Source organism: Protopterus annectens, chromosome 7.part0 (assembly GCF_019279795.1).
Source record: "Protopterus annectens isolate FY-2018-M chromosome 7.part0, PAN1.0, whole genome shotgun sequence".
Lineage (NCBI taxonomy): Eukaryota > Metazoa > Chordata > Ceratodontiformes > Protopteridae > Protopterus > Protopterus annectens.
Window position 1 is genome coordinate 791,362,906 of NC_056739.1, and position 27,508 is coordinate 791,390,413.

The 27,508-nt window shown below is 40.0% G+C and overlaps 1 protein-coding gene across 1 annotated transcript in view; it reads left to right on the plus strand.

The window, feature by feature from the left end:
• The window catches only part of DNAH2 (dynein axonemal heavy chain 2), a 6,636,854-nt gene that overhangs the window by 870,362 nt on the left and 5,738,984 nt on the right, over positions 1–27,508 (plus strand). The window contains exon 12 of the mRNA XM_044077324.1: positions 13,924–14,053. Within this exon, the coding sequence (XP_043933259.1) occupies positions 13,924–14,053 (130 nt within the window). The remainder of the gene's footprint in view (positions 1–13,923; positions 14,054–27,508) is intronic.

Here is a 27,508-nt window from a genome sequence, read left to right on the forward strand (position 1 = left end):
ATGCCCTTTATGCCAGGCATAGATCTCTCCTCAAAAGCCTGTAGGAGACCGAATACAGGGATAAATCCTTGAGGCCGTCTGCCTCTTACTTATGCCCTGTATTCTTTTAGTGAGGAACCTCTTTGGATGTTCCAGTTGTTGGATATGCCTCGTTAGGTACATACCAAAGGGGACATTGTACTCAGTGATAGGTCTGATGAATGCTGAATACAGTGGAACAATGATTTCCTTGGACTTGGATGCCATACCTTTGTTTATAAGTTGCGCAACATCGATTTCCTCACCACTGTAGACACGTGATGATTAAAGGCTAGATTGCTGTCTGTTTCCCTAAGTCCCTGACTACTGGGTCAACTCTAAGGGGTGTGTTGTCGATATGATAGTTACCAGGGATGGATGACTTCACAAAGGATACTATTATGCATTTCATCCCATTTAGTTTTAGTCCATGACTCTGACACCTGTTTGTCTGTGTCAGCCCCTCCTGGAGAACATTTATGTCAGTGTGAGATTCAATGACAGCTCCTAATTTGCAATCATCTACAAATTTAGTCAGCCAGAGACCACTGAAATTGGCTTTGACTTCTGAGAAGTAAATGCCAGAAAGGAGTGGTCTAAGGACTGATCTGTGAGACACTCCACTTGTGACTGGCCTCTTTGTAAAGGTGGACTCCTCAATTCTAACTTCCTGGATCCTGTCTGTGAGCCAGTTGGCTATCTCTGGTGACATACAGGTTTGTACCTAACCTCTTGAGTTTATCAACAATGCCTGAGTGGGGTATTTCATCAAATGCCTTGGCCAGGTCAAGGCAGACAGAGTAAATGATTTTGCCCTCATCCATTGCTTTGGTGACTTTCTCAAAGAAGTCCACCAGGTTGAGTAGGCATGATCTTCCCTTGACAAAAATCAAACTGGGTTGGGTACAGTGTCTGGAGGTTTACTATATCTCTATTGATCATCTCCATGATAATTCTTTCCATGGCTTTACATATAAGACTAGTGAGACTTGTGGGTCTGTAGTTTCCAGGGTCTGTAGATGGCCCACCTTTGTGTAGAGGGATGACTGTTGCTTTTCTCCATTCATGAGGCATGAAGCCTGTTTGGAGGCTACAGTTAAATATTAATTCCAGAGGCCCTGACAGGGCATGTCTCATGCTATTTAGAAGGCATCCTGGGATACTGCCTGGGTCCACTGATGCAGTGTTCTTGGGCTTGGAGAGAGCATTAAGGACCTGTTCCCTAGTGACAGTAGGGGGGAGTTATATTTGATATTTCCTGAAGGAAGGTTGAGGGGGAGAGAGGAGTAAAATTGGAGCTGAATTTATCAGCCAGGAGGTTTGCTATATCTTCTGGCTCTGGCTCCATTTACAATGCACGCAATTTTGTATTGCCTTTGAGGTTGTGGACATAGCTAAAGATTGAGTTGTGGTTGCCCTTAGCCTGGGAGGCCAAACGTACCTCAAATTTGGCTTTGGTAGACTTTATTTGTCCTCTGAGGAGTTTGTTTAGTGTAATGAAAGTGCTTTTATCCTGCTGGGTGCTGCACCACCTAATTTTTGCCATGCTTTTCTTCATCCTGTGATTGATTTTGTGATTCCACCAGGGTAGCATGTTTTTTGAGTTAGTTCTGTATTTCTTCCTGATGAGTACAGCTGCTCTATGCAGCTATTATCTGGGAAGTTGAATTATAAAGAGAATATAGAATAGATGGTTTGGGAGTGGCAATATGAAACATTGTTTTGATATGTGGTGGGCTTTAAGTATTCTAGATGTAATAGAGGGGGTTGTTAAGTGTAACCTTAGTTGAGGTATTGAGTCGTGTTTATAAGTGGCTTTTGTGGACTTTAGTCAGTATGGCGATTGTATAGAGGTTTTGCTGATTGGTTAATTAGTTAGAATGCAGGGGTGAGTATAATTAGATTGTGATTGGTTATTGAAGGTCAGGGGGTGTGGTTAGTTAAATGTGTGTATAGTGGTTGTGGGTGGGAAATGGAGTTAGGGGGTGGAGTGGGCCCGAGCGCAGCAAGACCCAGATCTTGGCACGGAAGAAAAAAAAACAGTGAGTACAAGATGTTCAAGTTAGATTTTTATATGTCGTTACTTGATTTATTTGAATCAACTAGAACTTCTGCACTACAGGTTATTTATTTAGAGTATTGAATGTGCTTTTTAAATTGGGAAATACACAAGTTTTCTACAGTACAATTAATTTCATTTAGTGACTTTTACAACAAAGTTCGAATGATAGGAGAGATTTCAGTTAAAGAAAAACGCTAAATCTAGATATGGAGCAAGGAGAGTTTAAGGGAGCAAGAGAGGTAATTCTACTATGGGGGTGGTTGTTAAGGGGGTAGGTGGATACTAACAACTGTCGCCCCTTGGTAGAGTGTTCCCTGCCCAATGTTAGGTATAGAAATAGATTGTTTGGCTTTTGTGTACATAGTTTAAGGTTGAGGCACCTACACCTGTTTCGTTGCACTTTGGATGCCCATTTCCCTGCTACCAGTAGTTGACCATTTTGTGAAAAACTCGATTGCAAAATTAGCCATACCTCTCAGAAAGGGGTGGAGAGCCTGATGAAGCTTCAGAATGTAGTAAGAAATGACTGAGAGTATCCATACAAGAAACTTCAGTTAGCAGTACATAAGAGTATTGTTAAACTTTGGTATATATTATCTTAGCTCCAATAAAACTATATAAATTATATTAGCCAGAAAAATATATGACTTAATTCAACTCTTGACTTGCTAGCAATGGTTTTCTTTCACAGTATTTGGTTAACAAATCACTAGAGCTGTGTACAACCTATTTCCGTACACAGAGACTAGCTACCTCTTTAAGCACATAATTACTAGGTTTATTTCAAAATAACATCTTAAGTCAACTGTCCAACATAACACCAATCATGCTACCCATTACATAAACTAACAACCATTGGCGACTGCCCTTATCCGCTAAATGCAGTGTACTATTGCGCTGAAGCAAATGTTTGTACTCAGAAAAATAGCAGTAGCCAATAGGAAGCCACTTTAAAGATGTTCTAAATGCTGGATATGACTTGCAACTACACTTAATATTACTTGAGAGTTAATTTCATTAACACTATCACAAAAGTGATAAAAAATCACTAGATGCGTTTATAGCAGTGAAACTTTAAAAACTTGTTCCTGATATCTAACCCAACAGCAACCTCTACTGGTTAATTCAAGTTATTGGCTGAAAACAATGACTGTTACACTTACACTAGACGTTTGCCCTTAGAAAAACATTAATAGACCCTTTAAATGCAGTTTTTAATCATGATTATTAGTGAATGGCAATGTTTGTGATTATTCTTTTTAAAACCTAGAACTAATTTCCTTTACTCTTTTAAGCAAAAAAAAAAAAAAAAAAACGAAGTAAAATGCAGTTGGTTTTAAACGATGGCCAGGCTATTCCTATGCACAAACTCTTCGTGCCTTCATCTTCCGAGAATGTCTAAAATAACAAGTCTATTGCTAGAGGTCGCTAGCGACAGTTGTTCACCATCATCTATTGCCTAGACAAACATAATGCATTTGAAATAACTGAGCAGAGACAAACCCATCAAACAATCAGAACCACGAGTACTGTACAGCACAGTGAAATTTGTAATCAAGTGAAGAATTAGTTAAATTTTACAAACAGTATTAAAATTAGGACTTAAACTGCACAATACAATAGAAAAACAGTTCAGTTAAGTTGCATCACTAAACTTGCATAAGGGAGTCACTTACCTAGGGTTGTACTAGTTCTCTCCTCTCCTGCACTTTTACTAGCTTATTAGTCTAGCACTTTACCAGACTTCTTGTAGCAATTATTGTAGCACACAAAATTGCTACCAGCACTAAACGTTCTACAAGGAAACAGATCTATTACTTATTATTAATACCCACCCCTCCAGACATGTCTAAAGATCAGTTCCCTGTGCTTTCTCCTATTAACCTGGTGAACCTGGGCATCCTGAGGTAATGTAGCAACTGCCTCATGTACACCGACAGCCCTCTCCTCTTACCTCCCAACACTCAGACTTGTGAGAGATGCACTTGCATATCCAAACTGGAAGCCACGCAGTCTCCAGCCAAGACTGGAATAGCTGGTCAAGAGGAGAAGATCAACACTTGCACCACACCACATGGAACACACAGACCTCCAGAACACACACCAGCACTACCTTCACATAAAAACACAAGCCACACAGCCACTTTCATGGAGGCTCTCAATAAAAATCTACCCAAATAGCAGAGACCTCCAAGGCTGAAATGCACTTGACCACCACAACACAACACTAATCACGAGACACATAACTCTCCTAAACAGTGTGCCACTCAACCAAAGCCCCTAAGGCAAAACAGCATGCCCAACACACTAGTAATAGGTGATTTGATAATGAGGCACACTGATGTCCCACTCACTAGGCTGAATAAAGGAGAAAGTAACAATTAGCTGCTTGTCAGGTGCCAGGATCTGGCACATAACGTACGCACTCAGGTCTTTCAACAACAGATACAGATATGACTCGGTCATTGTACATGTGCGTGTGAATGACCTGAGACTTACCTCCCTGGACTACATGAAAAGAGACGTGGAGGAGCTCTCGGATTATGTAGCCCAGGCGGGTATGACTCTAGCTAGCCCTGACCAACGTCCTACCATCACCCAGAATGATACAACAGTACAAGCAGAAAATGATTGATTTCAACAATTGTCTAAGTTTCTGGTGTCATTCTAAGGGGATCCAGTATCTGTCTGCCTGGGATAACATGATTGACAGACCTCGGGCTTCCAGATACTGGCCAAGGCTCTTGCCATCCCTGTAGTGCCTTTTGTTACCACTGTAACAGTTGCAAACAAATGCAATCTGAAGGTCATGCTGCTCAACACTAGAAGTCTAAATCTCAAAATGCACTCGCTCGAAGCTCTCCTTAAAAATGGAGAACATCGACATTTGTGCTGTAACAGAGACCTGGTTCAAGGCAGCAGAAAGCACTCCTACACTACCAGGCTATAACTCTTTCCACACCTTTCAGCCCCAGAACTTTGACCAAAACTCCAAAGGCGGTAGTGTTTCCATATTCATAAAGGATGCGCACACCTCCAGACTGGTAGCCCAACATAACGCATCAGAGATACTTCAGGTGCAGCTAACATTGAGTAAGACAATGATCCAGGTCGTACCCTGCTATAGGTCCCCAACCATGTCCCAAGACTCACACTCCACATTTCTAAGCACCCTGGAGAATATTAGGGTCCAACCTAACACACTCATACTAGGCGACTTCAGCTACTCCTCCATTAACTGGGAAAACTCATATCCCAATACACTTGTCCAATGTTTCCTGGAGTTCATTAATTCCAGTGCTCTGGACCAGCTCGTTCTTACACCCACTAGAGTTAGCAACATCCTTGACCTGGTCATTACGAACATGGGTGACCATTGCTCTACACCAATAGTCAGCTCCTCCCTGGTTAGATGTGACCACAAACTAATCACCTTGAAAATCCTCATCCCTCCCACCCCCCACAAAGGTAATCACCATGAAAAACTTCCTCAAAGCTAACTTTGGGCTCCTAAAAACAAAGGTGGCTAACTTCACAACACCCATGCAAATGGAGAATAGTTGTATGACCGCCGAATCATACACCAATGCACTGTACGAACATTTACACAAATGCATGGATCTCGCCATATCCAATAGAACCAAGACATTCTCCTCCAAAAAAGGAAGCCAATCTGGTGGTCCTCTGCCATAAACAAACTCTGCACCAGAAGGAGGAAACTGATGCAGAATAGCCTCAACAAAAAGTTGAGAGCCCTCATCAAATCCTCTAAAGCTAGTTATGAAGACAGAATTGCAGCCGATAATAAAGACCACCACAAAGCCTTTTATAGTTATGTAAAGAATCTCCACGGCAGTGCCCAGATTTGCTCTGAGCTACTGCACAATGGTACCTCCTATACCGAGCCAACAGATATTTCCAATATACTGGCCGACTGATTCAGTGCCAATTTTACCTCATAGGCCAAGAATACAGCTTCTATGGGACCTGACAATATCCCTGGCTGTGTTCTACATGAACTACAGAGTGAACTGGCACCTCACCTGTGTGCCCTGTTCAACCACAGCCTCTCCTCAGGCTTTGTCCCTACCGAATAGTGCACTGCCACAGTCATCCCTTTCCACAAAGGAGGAGAGACTACAGACCCTGGGAATTATCGCCCCCATTAGTCTGACGAGTCTGATATGCAAAGCTATGGAATGCATCATCATGGAGCTAATAAACAAGGATATAGGGAATCTCCAAACTCTGGATCGCACACAGTTTGGTTTTGTGAAAGGTAGATCATGCCTGCTCAACTTGGTCGACTTCTTTAAGTCAGTCACCAGAGCTGAGGATGAAGGCAAGGTGGTTCATACAGCCTACCTTGATCTGGCCAAGGCCTTTGATACCATTCCCCACTCAGGAATCATAGGAAATTCACTAAGCTAGGCATTGACCCCTATATCACTAGGCGAGTTGCCAACTGGCTCACAGATAGAACCCACAGTGTGAAAGTAGCTGACTCAGACTGACGACTAGTTACGAGTGGAGTCCCACAGGGATTGGTCCTGGGTCCTTTCCTGTTTTGGTATCTACTTCTCTGAAGTCCAGGCCAACAAGAAGGGACTCTGGCTGACAAAGTTCGCAGACGGTTGCAAGTTGGGAGATATTATTAACTCACCAAGTGATTTTGACACCCTACAGAATGGTGTCACTGAGACTAACAATGCCAAAAAATAGGTTGTCATCCCCTTTGGGAAAAACCTGATTCCCATGAATTACCACATTGATGGTAGTCCACTGAACACAGAAAGCGTTATAAGAGATCTGGGAAAACAGGTTGACAGCAGCCTCTCTTTTGATCATCACATTACCACTGTGGTCAGAAAGTCCTATTTCGCACATCTCATTACTAAGGGTTTTGCATTCAGGAAGAAAGAGGTCATTGTCTCACTCTACTCTTCTCTCATTAGGCCAGTCATCGAGTACAATGCCCATTTGATATGTACCTCACTAGACACTTGCAGCAACTGGAGAGGCCACAAAAGTACCTCACAAAGAGGATCCTAGGCCTTAAACATTTGTCTTATATGGACAGACTCAAAAAACTCAAACTATTCTCCGTCTCATATCGCCTACGTAGAGGTGATCTCTGCTTGACTTACAAAGCCATGTCTGTTTGAAATGCTACTTCTAAAGAAATCCCAATCCCTCCGCACCACATGCTCCAGAGACCTCAACTTCATTACCACAATCAACAGAACGTACTGGAGGGACAGGTTCATAACCCAGAGAGTCCCCATGCTATGGAATAGACTTCCCATACATGTCAAGCAGAGCACCTCGCTGACCCTCTTCAAGAGAAATCTTGATGAGTGGATGGGAAATAGAAAATTCACCCTGGGGATAACTCCAGTGGCTCTACTCGACAAAGGCATTGTCGACTATGGTCGGGTGGCACGATGCCAAGGTAATCCTATAGGGCCATCAGCCTAGTACACACCTATAAACTTATATAGTCAGTTTATCCATTTTCAAGTCATTTGCTTTCAGACTATAGAGCACCTCAGGTGAAGAAGATGGAATACAACCTAAACAAGAATAATCCTAGGACAAACACTGTGAGACACCTTGACTGTAAACTAGAAGTTCACCTGTCCATTTGCTATATCCTGTGCATCAGCCATGCAACTGTCCATCTTAACAAGACTACTGCAGTACTTAGATGTTCTTCATATTGATCACTGCTGCAGTAGTCTTAGCTGTATGGGTTATATCCTACCAAAGATATAACAGCCGGCCAGCTTCCAAGGCTCCTCTTGGAAAACTTTGAAAAGGAAGGATGAAAAATCTTAGAGATTCCTTCTATCAGCTTATCCCTTTCGTCACAATTCTTGATGACTCTGCAGAAGAGGGGCCAAAAACTATCTTATCTCTATCCTAAGGAGAATTTAAAATCTAATTGTTAACATCATTTAGAAGGTTCTGAAAACGAGCAATGCAAATGATTTTCCACATGCCCAAATTTCCAAGCAGCTTGAGCTGAGCTGACTAAGACAAGTTTGGGCACAAAGCCGTTCAGAGCTTTCCTACCACCAAAGAGAACACTCCTCTGAGGCTTCTAAGGCTCAACAGTCGGTTTATGCTTTCCCTAACTGGGCAGATAAGTTCCCTTTGGGGTGGGGGAGAAACTTCCATTTTCTTATTTTTTTACTCGTGTTATTACTTCTTTAGGAAAGTTATTTTAAAGCTAGGAGTGTTTTGTTTTAATGGATTGTCTTGAGACTGTAACATACTTTTACTCGGAGCAGTCATTTATATCAGTTTAAAAGTAGCGTTATGTAACTAATACTATCTTCCGTGGAGAAATTGTTTATTTTAAGGTTGTGGGGCTGCTGTAGTGTTTTGAAAGTGCTTTTTACAGATTTTTTTCTGTCAAAAAAAAAAGTAGCTTTTGTAGACTGGTAGTTTTACTGGCATTGTTGCGTGTTTTCCCCAAGATAGGCACCATTTTCAGCTCGACTATGGAACAGATTGTCACTCTCATGGTGGGGCTTCTTCAGCCACAGAAAAGTAGTTAAGCAAGCAGCTTTTGCCACCACAGCAGACTAGCAATTTGCCTCAGCTGCAGGTGGATGACTCTGATCATTTGTTGTACTTAAGACCATTGTCTTTTAACCCAGATCCCTTGGGTGTAGCACCTGCAACCACTATGAACCGAGGTTACACATGCCCTTCTGTGGCTGTTGAGGTCCCCTTAGTAGGCAAGGGAAAGCCATCAGAATGCTGTGCCCATGCCAGGGGAAGCAGCGGCTGCCATTAGTAATAAGGCTGGCCTCATTTTTCCTGTCAAGAAGAAAACCAAAAATGTATCTACTCCTCAAGTTTCTTTGGATAGGACTAGTTTACTGGGACTGGCTCAGGGTTTGATTCAGGCTATTGATCCTTCTTGTAGAGCAGCTTCTGGTAGAAGAAGGAAGGATGCCTCCTTTCCTAAAGAGATTTAAGATTCTGAATATGAATAGGAAGATGCAGGGATGGATTTGGGGTTCTATTCCCAGATTTCTGATTCAGATTCCAGGAATAGCTCTCTTTCTGATTCTCCCAGTGGGGGGTTCTCTTTCTCTGAGACTATTGCTAGAATGCCTGAGTGTTTTCTGTGGGAGGACACTGAGATTTCTCAGTCCTTCAAAAAATACAATGAGTTGTTACAGAAGGATTTTCAAAACCTATAGCCATTCCTCCTGTCCTGTCTGCTTTAGAGGTTGTGTTCCTTACTGCCTGCAGTTTCCCTGATAGTCAGCCAGCTGTCCGTAAAAAAGCCAGATAGGATGTATAAAGTTCCTCAGTCTTTTAAATTTTTATATACTATTCCCAAACATGACCCAGCAGCTATAGCCTTAGTTGACTTCTCTGCTGCCAAGCAGTTATTTAATTCCAATCCTACTTGTTTCTGTTAAGTTTGGGAAAAGTATGAATGGGTATGGGGAAAAAAGTGTATGCTTCCTGCAACTTTGAATTTCAGAATTTTAAATTGTCTGCATCATATATTAATTTATTTTGACTTATTGTGAAAGTATAAGGAATGTTTTATTTTACAGTTTCTTCTTGTGAAGAAAAAATCTGCTTTAAATAACTTGGTTTCTTCTATTGCATAGGTCACTACTCATTGTTTACAGGCATGTATGACTCTGTTGATAATTCTTCCAATGCTATGATCAGTGGTTTTAAGGGGGTTGCTTGGCTGCATTTTCAGGACCTTCCAAATGATGATGATAATGAGATTTTAAAATTTCCCTTGGATAGAGATTGTGCTTGGCCCATCTGCTGCAGGGATGATCAGAAAGGTGTGATGACAGGTGCAGGCTGATCCAGGGACTCTTAAAGATTTTTCAGCCTTTCTTTTCCAAATTGTCTAACATATTTTCTTTCTCCTCATCCAGTTTTGCCAAAAGCCGGAATAAACATTCTCAACAAAATTCAGGTAAACAGACATTTAAGAAGTCACAGGAAGGTTCCAGAAAGAAGTCTGAAACCTCCCAAAAACCAAGGACACTCCAAGTCTGAATGGCAATTAAAGAGACCTTGTGACTCCCTCCCACATTAACCCTTTACCTCTTCCAGAAAGTCTGAATCTCCATTTTTCTTTTTGGCACCAGATTGTTTCAGAGAAGTGGGTTCTGAAAGTCATTCATCAGGGTTACGGATGGCAGTAGGAGGAAATTCCTGCTTCCTAGGGGGTCATTCCTCATCCTGTTTTGTTTCCACCTGTTCTTCACATGCTGTCCTAAGGAACAATAGAACCCGTTCCTCCTTCCCAGGAAGGGTAGGGGTTTAATTCATGGATGTTCCTAGTACCAAACAAAGAAAACGCTTGGAAACCAACCAGTTCTGGATCTTTCTTTGCTAAACTTGTTTGTGATTGTGTCCAAATTCAAAAATGATGTCACTTCACAACCTTTTCCTCTTCTTTCTCTTTCAAGTTTCCTGGTAACACTAGACTTAAAAGATGAGTATTGTAACATTCCTATTTATCCAGACTTCAGGTGTTTCATAAGGTTTTGTGTGTCTGGATCACATTATTAATTCACTGCCATAGATTTTGAACTATCCATTACACCAGCAGTGTTCACAGCTTCTAGCCCCAGTTATAGCTACAGGGTATCCGCATTTTTCTATATTTGACTAGTTGCTTATCTTTGCAGAGTCCTATTCAAAATGTCAGTAATCTCTCTTTTGGGTGAGAGATCTCTTGCACAAGCTGGGATTCCAAGAGAACATTCAAAAGTCTTTTTGATTCCTTCACACAGGATTGTGTTCCTAGATTGTCAACTATACACCACAGTTCAAAGAGGTTTTCCTCCACAGTAAAACTTAGATCTTTATTTAGATCTATTTCTAAGGTTTTCTTGTCAGACTTCAGTCACTGTGAGGTAATACCTCAGGATGTTGTCTCGTGGCATCTAGGATTCTCATGATACCCCTGACAAGACTCCACATGAGAAAGATACAGTGGTATCTGAAATTGGTTGGTCCCTGTATCGGCAGCCTGTATCTTTTCAGTTCCCAGTACTGGGGTTTATCAGAATAGAAATCATTTGGTGGAGACCTTAAATCAAGCCCTCTTTTTCTCCCTCCCTGCTGCAAAGCAGTCAGTTGCCGCAGATTCTTCAGATTTTGCTGGGGGAAGAGTTTTAGGAGAGAGAAAAGTACAGGGGATGAGGGACACCAAGGACAGATGCAAGCACAGAAATATCAAGGTGATCCCTGCCCTGATCAAAAACACTTAATCCTCTAAACCATCTTTGGTTCCATGGGACGTCAAGTAGCTTCAGACAATACCACATTGATGGGGTACATCAACAAGAAAAGGGGAACCATGTCGTACCCCCTTTGCAGATTAGCCATGTTAGCTTGGGTTATAGCTTCACAGCACAGTCTCACATTACAAGCGTCCTGCATTTCTTCAGAGCAAAATTGTGTAGCAGATGAACTGAGCAGGACAAGGGCAGACCCTCATGAATGGAAATTAGATTCAGTGGTCTTACAAGATCTGATCCATCTGTGAGGAGTTCTGCAGATAGACCCCTTTCCGTCTCTGAACAATCCACTAGCAAAATTCTGTTCCAGGACTCCTTGCAAGAAGGCCTAGAAGACAGATGATTTTTCTTTTCATTTCTTTGGGTAGGAATGTTTCTATATGCTTTTCCGGCCTTTCCACTAATATTCAAGTTACTTCTGAAGATTCAGAAGGAATCCCCTAAGATCATTGTGGAGACTCCCTTCTTTTGGAAATTGCCAGGGGCAATTACCACAAGCTTCCTCACAGAATGAATCTACTCACACAAGAACAGGGGTGTTTGATACACCCCATCAGTCATTTTTAATTGACTGCCTGGATGACAGGGTCTTAATTTCTTTTAGCACCTGTTTTCTGAGGACATGCAGCAGGTACTAATGGAGGCAAGAAAGCTTGCTATGAGAAAATCATATATTAACAAATGGAAAAGGTTTTCTAGTTGCTGCCAACAACATAACTAGCACCCATTCAGGGCTTGTTATCTGGTTTTACAATATTTGTGTGAATTACTATCCTATGGCATTTTGTATTCCTCGATCAGGATTCCTTTATTGGCTATTTCAGCATGTCTGCCCCATGGATCGTCCTCTTTTAAGGCAGTGACATGTCAGAATGTTCTTGAAAGGGGTTTTGCATAGGAGACTTCCAAGTAATCCAGTGGCCCCTCCTTGGGATCTTAATTATGTGTTAGAGAAACTAATACTTGCTCCATTTCAACCAGCTAATCTGGATAACTTGAGGTTCTTAACATGGAAAATAGTTTTATTGATTGCTCTGACGTCTGCAAGAATGGCATCGGAGTTGCAAGCTCTTATGGTGAGTCAGTATTACTTAAATTTCCACACGGACTGTGTTTCTTTGAGAACTAATCCTCCTCTTATGCCTAAAGTGGTATCCGAGTTTACTTTAGGTCAAACTATCCATCTTCCCATTTTCTTTCCTGAACCTAAAAATGAAGGAGAAAGGATACTTCATACATTGGATGTCTAAGGACAACTCTGGTACTATCGTGACAGAACTAAATTTTTCAAATCCTCGAATCAGTTGTTCATTTCTTGTGAAGGTGAGAAAGGGGGACAACCAGTGTCAAAACAGACTATTTTCAAATAGTAGTCTAAGACTATTACTATTTTTATACTTACCATGACAAATCTATTCCAGGCAGGGTCAAGGCCCACTCTACAAAGACCTTGGCTTCTTCTACAGGTTTTTGGAAAGGGTTGAATTCCAGAAATATTCTAGAAGCTGCTACTTTGTCCTCTATATATACTTTTACAAAGCACTTTAAGTTGGATTCCTTCTCTAGGTCTAGATCATGCTTTGCTAGGACCATTCCCCATGGGCTCCTGGACCTTTCTCCTTCCACTGCACAAATAGTTCGCTATGGTAATCTACCCATATAGCTAAAACTACTGCAGCAGTGATCAATGTGAAGAATGTAGTACAGTTGTGTAAGTTGAACTTAACATACCAGTAGATGTTTTAATGATCACTGCTGCAGTAGCCAATCCCTCCCTCCTTCCCCTTTGTTCTTGGTGTGTGTTTTATGCTAGGATGTGGACTTTTTTTTTTTGTTATGACATGAGGTACAAAAACGGGCAATTAAAGTCTGGTGATAGCCTTATAAAAGCAGGCATGTTCAATGATCAGAATGAAGTCACTCTTTTATATGGACCTGATGAAGCTCAGGAGAAAGTGGTTTCTTGAATACAGTTCTATAGTGGTAGCTTATGGTGTGTTGTCGGTTTGTGTGTTAAAAATAAAAGCCTTTAAATTAAGAATGAGGTTTCACAGGTTGCTGAGCTGATATACCCTTACAGGTCTTTTAGGAATATTCAAATAAGGGACTAACCTCTAAGTTTTGGGATTGGCTCCTTGTTCTTCCTTCTCTCTGTTTTTCTTCCAGTCAGCTCCCTAGAACCCTCCCACCATTGTCTTAACTGCCTTTAAGGAACTGAGCTATGAATGTAATATATATTAAATAAGAACAGTTGTCCATCTACTTACTTAACTGAATAAATTATTTGAAACTTCAACAAGGTGTCTGTATTCCTTCCTCAAGGAGGCCATCAGAGGGAGAGAATCTCCTAGATGTGTTATCTTAAAGTGATTTTATCTGGACTAATCCTTTGTACTCTGTCACTTTTTCTAAAAGAGGATGTTATGTGGCATTCCCTGCTTGTGGGGAACTATGATTTGAAGTACCTAAAGTGTTTCAACTTTGTAATGTCTGCTAAAGTAAGCATGCTGTTTAAATTTTCAATGTGTTTTGCACTTCCAGGTTTCGTGCTGGTGTTAAGGACTTGGAGGTGATGATTCAGAACTTGATTACCACTGCATTTGAAACAGTAACAACAGTAGAGCAAGGTGTGGACCTATTGGATATATTCCATCGCCTGTCTGCACGAGAGGTAAGCAGCTGTTAGCATGTTCTGGAATGAGGCAGTAAAAAGTAAGGTTCCACACAGTCATTTTTCTTTTGATCTTTCTTGCTAAAGATTGTGAGCATAATTCAACAGCAGTTGGTTTTGATACTCTCTTTGACTTTTAATTTTCACAAAGAGCATTCATTGATGTAACTAAACATGGTAAAAACAAAACAAAAAACTATTTCTTACTGTCACAGGTAGTTTTATTTCATCCTGGCACTTGACTTGTGCTTTCACACATTAAACTGACCACGTATGCTCAATGTTTAAATACCACATTATTAAACCGTAATTAAGTAATCAGCTTCTTAAAGGTAAAAATGTTAATAGCGAAAGAATAACTGCATGCAATACTTTATTAGAAATTTGTAAATAATGGGACAAATTCAATAAAGCCTACACTTAAGTGTACACGATATGTATTCAAAAACATTCTAATCACATTTTTGTGCTTTCTAGTCACTCAGAAAGTTTACACTAAGTGTACATGTAGTCTATACTTTGTGGTAACCTTTATGAATCCCTGTCAATATTTAAAGCTGCAGAAGTATCAGTAGGAAAATTAAAATTAGGGGGAAGAAGGCGTGAGTTTTGTCTGTGTTGTCTTTTCAGTCAGAACGGTGTACACTTAGTGTAGGTATTATTGAATCCCAGGGAAAGTTTTATGTTTTAACAGCATTTAGATAATTTCCACTCCATATTTGTATTTAATATACTAGGTCATAAACTGTCAATGTTTAAAGTGTATTGGTCATAGTCTGAAGTAAGTGTAAGCAACAAACCTTTGGAGCTCCTTACCATATACAATACTAAGTTATGCAATTATTGATGCTGTTGTATTTGCATTTTATTTTGCTACTGAGGATGACTCCCTGAATTATTTTCTCAAAACTGAACGTGTCTGCCATTACATCATGAAAAACTGAGCCCACAATGCCTCAATATCTAAATTAATGTAAATGCTACTGTATTTCCATGCCAAATGTAGTAGCATTAGTTTATTACTTCCTAGCAACACAATTGGTCAGTTCACTTCTTGTAGGTGGAGCAATTCAAGTTAAAACGTAACATGAGTTGATGTAGTTAAACCACAATGTAAGTGCGAAGTTGCTCTTGAGAGTTAAGCTGTTTTTTATTTACCCATAATACTTTGCAGATGTATGGAAATCATTGCCCATTTCCTACCGTGACGTTTTGTGGTGTGGTTTTAAGGAAAACCTAAATAAACTTTGAAAGTTAACAGTACAGTATGAACAGTTGCAACTTCGACATAAGGAATATGATGGGTAATGAAATTAATTTTAAAACAAAGATGTTTCATAATGTGACCAGTACTGTGACAATAGCAATACTGAGGATTGTTGACTGCACACTCAGTAACGGTTTGATTGGAGCTCTCCTAGTGTGAAAACTGATGTTAAAAAGCCAGTAAACTTTATCAGTTTGGGTAAAATTAGAAAGTAAGAAAAATCAACCATAACAAAAGAAGAAAAAAATTCTACCTGGGAAAAACCTTGCATCTTCTTTGCATAAAGCAGTTCTGGCTTTAGATTTAGTGCAGGAGATGGCTTTAAATAATTTAGTTGTTAAGTTAAGAATACTGGAAAAAGCTGAAAAAAATAAAGATGCTTTTAGGTAGCAGTTGGATAAGCTGATAAAACTGCAGATGTTCAAGGTTTAAGTGAAGGAATGCCTAGCTGAACTTGAAGCTTTTCAAGAAGAGCCATTTCAAAAAAATTGGCCTAGTAGGTAGAACACAAAGAAAAACTGAGATTTTTTGCTATACCAGAGAAACTGTTGGGAGTAGACTGACTTCATTTTATGAAATTACAAATAAGGAGCAGGTATGATGTTCCGCAGTCTGATTTATTAATTGAAGGGCCACATCTTGTGCATGCTCCAAAATCTGTCATAACATGACAGCCAAAAGAGTTAGAACTGTGGTAGAAGGGAAAAGCATTACAATATGGGGACCTCTAGTGTTTGTGGAAAATGATCACTGTATACCAACAGAAAAGAAACAGTTTATCTCAGCAGTCAAGGGATGTTAAGAAGCTGTTTTTAAGATGCAAGTAGATGTATCCAGCTGTCTTCAAAATATTTTTTGAAAGACCTCCTAAGTCTCACAAGTATAAGGATTGTCGAAATCTATCAATGTTAACCCTGATATATTTAACCAAACACACACTTCTATAAATTGGTCTTTTCTATTCAGCCTCTCTCTCGAAGAAGCTGTCATTCAATTTAACAGCATCTTCCTTAACACCCTCAACTCCCTGGCCCCTATCAGAAAGATTCGGGTTAAAGCCAACTTATGCTCCTTGGATAAGCAAAGAAACTCTCTCCCTCATGCAAAAGAGAGACAGTGCATGGAAAACCTGGAATAAACTCAAAAGCCCCACTAGTCTTCAAAACTATAGGGAACTATGGAACACCACAAAAAAACATATCACCCTTGACAAAAAGTCCTTTTATCTTGACCCACAAAGAAACCCCCACTCTAACCCCAAGAAATTATGGAGTGCCATCAGCAAACTTACACCCAGGGAACCCATCTGCTCCTAATCCATCCTCTTAACAGCTCTCCACTTGAAACTGCTGTTCTTCTGATCTCTTTCTTTAGAGTCCATACAAAAACTAATTAAACCAGAGAAGGATACCTACCTTGACACCCCTCTCCCCCCTCCCACAAAACTCCTTTCTCAATCAAGCCTGTCCCCATATCCATCATCAGATCTCTACTCTATAAACTAAAACCCTGCTCTCCTTCTGCTGACAACCTGCCTCCTCTATACCTTAAACTCGCAGCCCCCTCTATTGCCTATCCAGTATCCATACCATATCAGTAGGTCAATTCAGGAAAATTTTATCCCTAACATCTGGAAAAAGTCCTATATTATACCCTTACATAAAGGAGGTAACTCCACTGACCCCTCCAATTTAAGGCCTATTGCTATTCTATCCCCTCTTTCTAAAATTCTGGAAAAATGCGTACTAAATCAGCTCATCTCATATTTCATTCAGGAAAATCTCTTCACACCAACAAAACACGGCTTCTGACCACATCATAGCACTACTACAGCATTACTGCCCTTCACTCACTCTGTTGCTTCATCTCTTAATGACAAACTAGTGTCATCCTCTTCCTTGACCTCTGTAAAGCTTTTGACACTGTGTCCCACAATCTCCTTCTCTCCAAACTTTCTTCCTTTAATCTCTCTACCTCTACTCTTTCCTGGTTCTCTTCATATGTATCAAATGGAGCTCAGTCAAATGGCTCTCTGCGACATCACCTTTCCTCCCCTTTCAAACTGGTGTGCCCCAAGGCTCCATCCTGGGCCCCTACTATTTAACATCTTTACTAATAATCTCTACCAATCCTGCCACTCCACACTCATACAATATGCCGATGACTCCACCATCATCACAACCTCTGACAATCTACCCCACCTACTCTCCCTCACTCAAGACAACCTCCACTCAGTTAAAAGATGTCTCACAACTAACCAACACCTACTTAACCCCAATAAAACAAAACTACTTTTCTTTCCAAATCCCTCCAACACCTCAAAGCCCCCCTTCTCGGTCTGTTCTCTAAACAGCACTACTATCAAGGTTGAATCTCACACTAAACTTCTCCGGGTCTTTATAGATGACTAACTTAAATTTGACATCCACATCAATAACTACATCAAGAAGACACACCAAAAACTAGGACTGCTATACAGAAATAAAAAAAATTCTTAACGCAAGAATCTGAACTCTCCCTAGCACAAGCCTACGTACTACCACCCCTACTATACACCACCCCAATTTTCACTTACCTCCAAAAACATTTGACAACCAAACTTGAACTTACATACAACAAAATAGCTAGATTTGCCGCTAATCTCCCCTGTCGCTCACATCACTGCCTCTCCTTACAAAAATTTCTCTGGTTAGAACTCCATAATCAGATCCTTCTGCCTCAGCTCTTTCTGACGCATACTGTCCACCATCAACACACAGCCTGTCCATCGCTAGCAACCCTCATCTCACCTTATGTCCCAAACTGGGAACTTTGTAACTCCGACCAACACCTCCTCCAAATCACTAAGCCTAATAAATCCACAGGTAAAATGCTATATAGCTACTCCGTTACTTCCTTTTGGAACCAACTTCCTCTCCATATCAGAACTATACAAAACTCTGGCAACTTCAAACTCACTATTAAGGAATATCTGCTTAACTCCAGGACCTGCCCCAGTAATGATCCTACTTGAACTCTGCCTCCTTTCCCCCAGCCCGCCTTTCTACCCCTATTTCTTACAAATATCTATTCCTACTTGTATTTTATATTCCCTGCTCTTTGACCTTGCCCTCCCTTTTTACTCCCAACTTCACTATATACTTATACCTCTGATTTCCCCCCTCTTACATTCCATACCCCTTCTTTTTCTTTTCCCGTGTGCCAGGACCTTCTTTTCTGTCACTGCAGGCCTCACTACTCTTATACCTAGGTTAACAATTTCCCATTCTAATAATGATTATGATGAATCTGTGATTGTATGACACATATCAGTTCATATCTATGTTCAGTTTTTCTTTCCCTTTGTATGTTGTATAAAATTAATACATTTTTGTTGTATGTATCTCTTCATGACTGTATGCTTAAATACTTAATTGTTTGTGTAAATAAACAACAAAATAAATACGTTATACTGCTGTAATGGAGCTTTTCTCTTCGGGTCCCTGCTGAAAAAGGGCATCTGCCCAGCCAGAACAATCCAGTTAACAAATGGAAAATAAAGTAAATAAATTTTTCATACAGAGCAGGCTACGGAAGAAATAATGTTTAGCCAGCAAAAGATGAGCCAGTAAGCTGTACGGTATTGTACTTCAGATTTTTCTGACAATAAAGCTCATAGGGAGTGTGACAATACCAGCTTAGCTATCTGGAATTTTGTAAATAATTCTGTGTCATTTGTGAATATTGATATGATTTATATAGAACTGTGTATGTTATGTACTGAGCGTCAAGAATGTAATCACAGCATACCCTGCTGGAACATAGAAGATTAGCTTACTAAACTTCATGAAAATGAGTTGAAATCAAGTCTGTTACGATGTGCTATTAAAGTTAATGCAGCAAGGAGACAGGATGTCTAGAACTAGAAGTTTCTTTCTATTTTCTTGGAGAAAACTAATTACTAGGTTTCAAATGTAAGTATTTGTTTTTTGACTTCCAGGTCTGGGCAAACTTCTGAAAGGTATGTACTTTTAACACAGAGATGTTAGTTTCTGTTAATCTGTGAACTGAGGACAGGTGACAGAGTGGACCCAGGCTGATCCAGCAGTAAGGTTTATTATTAATTTAAGAACTCTCCAAGAGAGACTGGGCATTTTGTATCTTGTCTTGGACCTAGAAACGTCCATCAGCAATTCTGTCTGTGTGTTGCCTGTAAGTAAGGCTTAGGGCATAGTACCTCTCTTAGATATAGATAGGAATAAAATAAAGATTAGTTTAGATGTTTTCTGTATTTATCTGAGACTGTCCTGCAATGTTGTTTTAAAATATTTCCTGTGATTCTGAACTCTGAAGTAACTGTGTTGATTGAGTATTGTCTTGTTCTTAAATATATTTAGACCTGTTTTTGTGGCTCATTTAAATCCTGCCTTTTAGGCCTCATTCCTTCCTATGTATTGTTCCCACAATTTCCATTTTCCTATGTAGTTTGCCCCTACTCTTTTCTAAAGATCTCAATTACAGCTGTTTTATCTCTTATATATTCACTGCTTCCAGTATAGTTGGTTTAGATTTTGATTTCCATTTCCATATGTTAACAGATCTAGTACATACAGCCAAATTGTATAAGTAATGCTAAGTTAATAATTAACCTGGAGTGTTACATGTGCAAAGCCAGGATTCAAATAAGTGTCGTTTGAGAGCTATTTTGAAATGATTAAAATTGCTTATTGATCCAATACTGTGTGGAAGGTTATTCCAATTTTTAGGAACAAAGTTAGAGTAATGAGAGTTGCCTGCTGTATTGGATACTTTGGTTACTTGGATTAAGTCTTTGTTAGATGATCGAAGAGTATGAATGTTAGAGTAGGATTGTAGAAGATTTTCTAGGGAAGGTACGTTGTCAGGAGCGTGCATTATTTTGTGAGCCATTATTAACTGGTTATAGTTCATAATATGAGGTAGTTCCAACCAAGAAAGAATTTTTAAGCATTGACAGTGATGATTTGAATGTGTGGAATCTGTTGTAAATTTGGCAGTTTTATTATAACATGATTCTAATTTACTTCTGACTTTTTGAGTTTGGTAAGTATGGGGGATGCATTAAGAGTGAGGAAAGAAGGTGGGTTCTAGCTATGGCTATTCTTGCAGCATTTAAGAATTTTTTGTGTCTATACATTCTTCCCATTTTCTTGTGAACCTTTTTGATCGTGTTAGAAATGTGCATGTCAAATTTTAGTCTATCGATTATGACGCCTAATAGTTTTGCTTGGGAATCTGGGAGAATCCTAGTAGTATTACTGGAAGTGATATAAAAGTTAGCTGGGAGGTTATTAGGTTTAGATGGATGAAAGATCATAAGTTTAGTTTTATTAGGGTTGAGTTGTGAGTTTGCTAGCCACATTTCAATATCAGAGAAGGCTTTTCGTGACCGTAAGAAGTTAAGTTATTGTGTTTGCTGCACATATGAGGGTTGAATCATCTGCGTATTGTATGATAGATGCTTAAGAGGAGGCAGTATTGATAATTTATAAATATGCTGAAGAGGAGGGGCCCTATGGTTGAACCCTGAGGGACTAAGTGTAACAGGAAGTAGTGGGGATAGATCTTGGTTCTATTTCGCAGCTTGCTGGTGGCTAGATAGATAACTTTGAAACCAGTTAACACTATCAGGGCTAATATTAAGATTTTTCAGAGTGGACAGTAACTTAGGATGGGAAACTGTATCGAATGCTTTAGACATGTTCAAAAAGACTGAAGACACTATTTTGCCATCGTCTCTGAATTTATTTATAGTATCCGTGAAACTTAGAGCTATAGTCGTGCTATGATGTGGTCAGAATCCATGCTGTGACAATGAGAAGTGATTATTGTTTAGAAGGTATTTAAGAAGTTGAAAGTGGATACATCTTTCCAGAATTTTAGAAAGTGGTTAAAGTATAGCAATGGGCCGGTAGTTTGTTACTTCTGTTGAATAACCTCCTTTGTGTAATGGTGTAATATATGCAATTTTCCAAATAGCTGGGACATACTATTCTGTTATAGAGCGGTTTATAAGTATTGACACAGGGAAGGCAATAACATCTCTGCTAATTTTATATAGTCTGCTGGCAAGTTATCTCTTGCCAGTGAAGTGGGTTTCACTTTCTTTAATAGTTTTGCAATAGTTTGTTTTGGGACTGTCTGAAATGAGAATGCATCTACAATATTGCTTGGATTGTTGGGTATTGGCACTGTGAGAGACTTGCTATTCATAGTCAGTGCTAAAACACTTTCAGTGAAGAATATGTTAAATTGTTCAGCAATATTGTTTGTGTTATCAAGTAAGTTGGGGGGGGGGTTGTAGTTTGGCCAGGATGAAGCATGTTATTGATTGTGTTCCAGAATTTTTGTTGATTCATAATGTAGTTCCATTATAAATTAGAATAGTAGTGTTGTTTGTCTAATTTAATTTGTTTTTTGACACTGTTTCTAAGTTGCTAGCATATTAAACAGTTTTGGAAGGATTTATTTTTAGCCCAAGTTTGCCATGCTTTGTCCCTTTGTTTTAGGAGGGTACGAGTCTCACGGGTTAACCGTGGTGTGTAGTTGGCTTTGACACGATCTGTTCTTGGAGGTGCAAGTTTGTTTAGAATAGTAAGGAAGGTGTCATTGAAGTGTTGCACAGCAGCATCTAAGGGCAGTTGCTTAAGAGGAATTGAGTCTATTTTTTCAAAAATAGTAAGTAGAATCTGTAAGTTAAGATTTTTCTTATTATGAATTTGGCAGAAGTTGATTAGTTTAGTAGGGTTACTGTGATTTCTCAGTAAGTAGGTTCCAAAGTCGTCACTTAGGTTATCTGGGAGGCACTCTGCTATTTGGTAATACTGGGGTTTATTAGTTAAGAACCAGTCCAAAATAGGTTGTTTGTCTGTTTTTTGTCAATTCTAGTTGGGTGAGAAATCATTTGAGTGAAACCATGGAGGTTTAGGTAGTTCTGAGGATTGTCAGAGTTGCATGTCATCCAGTCTGTGTTAGTCTCTTGCAGGAATGGTTTCCTGTGATATGGCTTTTGCAATATTTTGGAGAATGATTTTGATTGTAGTGGAATTGTTTCTTGGAGGGAAATAGACTGCTGTTATATATATATATATGTTCTGGTTTAGTCATAATCTGGTTATGAGTAGCTCTGCATTATTAATGTCCATAATACTACATCTTGTAAGTTGTGTGTTATTAGAGAATTGCTACACCACCTCCCTTCTTTTCTATTCTGTCAGCTTTTAGAATATTGTAACCACGAGGGGTTATTTCTATGTCTGGTGTATGTGGTTTCAACCAGGTTTCAGTAAGGATGGTAATGTCTGGGTTATAAAGGGAGAGTGTCGCATATGGAGTTCATGTATGTTATTCAGCATACTTCTAAGATTTAGGTTCAGTAGTAGTATTTTAGAACCTTTATGTGGAGTAGGTAGTTTGATTTGCATTGGGGAGTTTAATGAGATGCATTTGGGGCTGGGTGGATATCACCACAAAGCATAAGTTTGGCTGCTGTGTGACTGAGCAACCAAAAAAGTATGAATAGTCCTGTGAGTTTTAAAGGAAATATTATGGAGGCTTTCATTTGTAAAGAGTAGTCGGTGTTTCAGGTATACGAGTGTGATTATAAACAATGATGGGGACACACAAAAGCTATTGGGTGTTAGGGTAGGGTTATTAAATGTTGTTGCTTGCTTTATATACTGATTGTCTACTTGGAAATGGTAAGTGGTGAGGTTAGCTGTAATCTTGAGGAATAAAGTTAATATAAGACTATGCACAAACATATTATTTGTAAATCCAAAAAAGAACAAAGCAGCAAAGACAAGGCTCCAGCGTCTTAAAAATCCAGTCTGCTTTAATGATACACAAGCGCTTTCACTGAATGCTTCATCAGGTGTAATACAAACATTAAAAACACACCTTTTATACTAAACCATATGACACTGTACTTAACATTTAAACACATATTACCATGTAACCTAACAATTAAAATTGATGTTTAACAATGAGCAGGAGGTTGATAGTATTGTTAACACTGAATGTGTTTTAAGGGATGGACTATTTAAGAAACCTGGTTGTTATAATCCACTATTTAACCCTACTCTTGAAGTTTTCTATAAGATTTGTGAATCTGAAATGTATGCATATTTTGATAGCAAGGTATGTAAACGCTCTAGTAAAAGTTTTGATAATCTTACTAATGTTGAAAAGTTAGCTTTGGCGTCACTTGAACATGATGACAGTATAGTCATTAAATCTGCAGATAAAGGTGGGCAAATAATTGTGAGGGATAGTAATTTTTATTTTTACTCCATTACTGATATGTTACATGATACTGTGGTTTATAGACAAATTACTTTAAATGAAGTTAATATTTGTGATGGTGGAACTAATGCTTTATTGAGGTTGGTAAATGAACAGATCATATCAAAATAATTGTTTGCTTACTTTATTGTTGAAAAAAACACTAATTCCTACATTACAGGGGCTTCCTAAGTTCCATAAGGACCGTTTGAAACCTCCATTCAGGCCCATTGTAGCAGGTGGAGGGTGGCTCACTGAGCCACTCTCCATTTATGTGGAGAAACAGTTGAGGCCAATTTTAGATATGTATCAATATACATTGAGAGATACTAAACAGATGTTACAGGATTTATTCTGTTTTGTTGAAAGTTATGAAACACCTTTGAATGGACGCATCATGGCTACTTAAGATGTGACCTCACTTTTCACTGTTATTCCCAATATACCAGGGATTTTGATGGTTAAAAGCTTTTTGAGGTGACATAGTTCATGCTGCGTAGTTAGGGAGTACTGAGTTGCTTGTTTCCAGAGGAGGGAGCTTCTTACAGTAATTTATTAGTTATTTGGCCATTTTGGGTCATTTTCGTCTTGAGCTTCCCCTGTTCTGCTATAAAGCACGCAGACAGCACGGAGTCATCACAGTAACACCACTTAGTCGCCCAAAGAAGGTTGGGTGGGTTTAAACTATTCGCCCACAAGTCCACTATCTAAATTTTCCTTAAAACTACCTTCCCTTTTATCACTATACCACTAATCAGCATATCCTATAACTATGTTCAGATCTTCTCTTGACTCCAACCTCACTATTCTATTCTGATCTGAATAAACTGTCTACAGTGCTTATTGATGCTATACGTTTGATACAGATAAACTACCCAACAGGCAAACCAAACCTTCTCGGCTCTCTGTTACGTCCCCCCCCGGAATTTCTTTTTTTAGGTTTTTTGTCCTCTAGCATGTCGAGGATCAGTTAGTGTCCTCTCCTGCTCTCTGCTGGTGTTTTTTTGGGACTGATCCTTAGCATATTACAATTGCCTGTCTAACACAGACACCTCCCCTCCTCCCACACAGAACACAAATACTGAATGTTACAAATACACTTGCCAAACTGACTGGCCTCCTCTCTTCAGGGACTGGCAAGACCAGTCAGGAGGAGAAGGTTACCACACAGCCACACTATAGCCTCCACTCTCACATAGTACAACCTCAACCTCAACACAGGGCAAAAAAGACATACGTGGAGGCTCTGGCTCTAATCAAAACTCAAAAAACAGCAGAGGCCACCAAAGCAGACACCCAAACATCCACCACTCAGAACACAACACACTGCAACACAGAGACCACACAGTCAGATGTCAAACAGTCCACAGCCCAAACACAATGCCAGACACACTAGTCATTGGTGACATAGTCAGACACACTGACACATCGCCTCACCAGACTGAGTAAAGAGAAGGTCACAGTAAGCTGCCTCGGGTTAGAATCCAGCCACACTCAGAAGTAGACACTTAGGTCTCTCAAGGGTATAGCCACGACTAGCTAAATCATTGCACTCCGTGAGTCCTCCTACCAAACATACCAGTGGAAGACTACACAAAGAGACATCATTGAGGGTCGATTATGTATGGAAATGAGGTATGACCCTGACCTTGAATGAGATCCTGTAAAGAGAAGAAATGATGCCACAACACAGAGGCCCATGATCAGAGCTTGACAATTGGTTTAAACTTGGGTGTGTCATTCAAAGGGGGATCCAATGAAGACGTCTGCTCGATGATATGTTGATATTTACGCTAACCATTCACTCCATCGGCTTGCTGTGTACACCCTGGGATGGGATTCCGGATATTGGGCTTGGCTCCAATTCCCACATAGTGCTTTTTAGGCAAACCTCAAATTCTAAACCTACCAATTCTAAACATAAAAAAAAAAAAAAAAACTAAGGCGCTGCTCAAAATGCCAAGTCTACCAATCTCACATGCATGCAGGAAAAAGAGGCCCTTATGAGGCTCATGAATGCCATCTGTGTCAGCAGACACTCACCTGGTCTAAGGCCCTGACCTTAGCTCTTATCACTTTTTACCTTTACCTCATATCATGGTTCCCCCAAAATCCGAAGATAACAAGAAAGGAGGAGGCATCCCCTCATGCTCAACGACACCCACAACAAGAAGACAAACGCATTTGATGCATCGGAGACCATCCAGGTGCACTAAATTAACTGCAGGCATGACTGCTAATTGTATTGTAGCATGTTGTACACTCCTTACACTCTCAGGAACCATGGCCTTCTGCGAAAACACTAGAGGGGATAAATGGGAACACTGTACACTCATACTAGGTGACTTGCTGGTCTTCCTATAAACACTCAACATACTAAGCCCCAAACACCAGCTAAAAAGTTCCTTTGACACTATTTCAAATGCTTGACCCTACAACTATCACTTCCCCCACAAGAGGAGAAAACATAAAACATCTATCATCATTTAACATGGGAGCAATGTTCAACACCGAAGTATACTCCCTCACTGAGAGATGGTTCAAACAATCTAATCTCGCTGGACTCCCTGTCCACCCCCCATCAATATAAAAAAGACCACAGAACTTTCGAAAGTCCGATCGCACTTAAAGAGACCACATGTCTCCAGAATTTAAGAGCAGGCTGCAGGAAAACCCGACTCAAGTCTCTGAATCATTTCATAAAATGCCTTTCTACAGCACTGCCGCTGAATCACATGGACAAGCAAATCCCAAAGGCACAAAGACTTTGTATAAAAGGCAAGCCCAATTCAGTGGTGGACCTTCCCCAAAGCAAAACCTCTCCAACAAAAAAGGAGTGAAGCTACCACAAGATAAAGGAAAAGCCTTACAAAACCTTGATCTATAAGTAAAAACTAAAAGCTCCTCATAAAAATCAACTAAAAGCATTTTGAGAGAGAAAATAAAAAAATCTCAAAAAACAAATCATAAAAAATTCTTTAAGAATAAAAAGACAAGGAAACCTAAACCCTAGCTATGCTTCTGAACCTGTTCTAGAATGATGTGAAGATTACAGATAGTCCAGAAATTGCCAACATACTGGCTGACAGGTTCAGTGTGCAAACTTCTCCCCTTATGTCCAAGCGATTATACCAAGTATGAACAGCCCCCCAGCCATCTCCAACGCCCATGAGCCCAAAGCAAAAACAAGCAATCCAGCATGAGGTCCAGTGTCCATGTGGTGTCCTCGCTCCAACTATTTTACTCCACGCTGAACTAAAACCCACAGCTGTGACAGCTGTTTACCATAGTCTTACCTCTGGATAATGCACTCTGTGAGTCATGACTGCAACTGCAGTCCCACTTCACAAAGGCGTGTGCCCACCTCCCATGAAATTACCGCCCCACCGCCCCTTGAGCCTTATCGCCAAAGCCATGGAATGGATCATTTATTCCTCAAGCCAATAGACATAGGGAATTTTGCAGACATAACATCCATCCCAGTTTGGCAGACTTTCATCCCATCCAGTTTGGCAACTGGTTGACTTTTTTTTTTACAGTCACCAAAGCCATTGATGAGGGAAAGAAAGGCAGTCCAGCCACCGATCTGGCATGGGCCTTGCACGATATAATTCCCACTCGTATCATTGAAAAAACATCAGCTTAAACAAGTTAACCCATACATCATAAGATGGGCCAAAACTGGGCTGAGAGAACCCACAGGGGTGGGAAGTTTTGCCTATGTCAGACTCACCTTATGTCCTGTCACAAAATTAAAGGGCTCAGTCCTGGCCCCTCTGTTTGGCATCTACTTTTCCGGGCACAAGCAAACTACAAGAGGACAATATTGGGGGGTGAGCTGACACACAGCAGACTGGGCGCCCATGGGCGCTCGGTAGATGAAAACA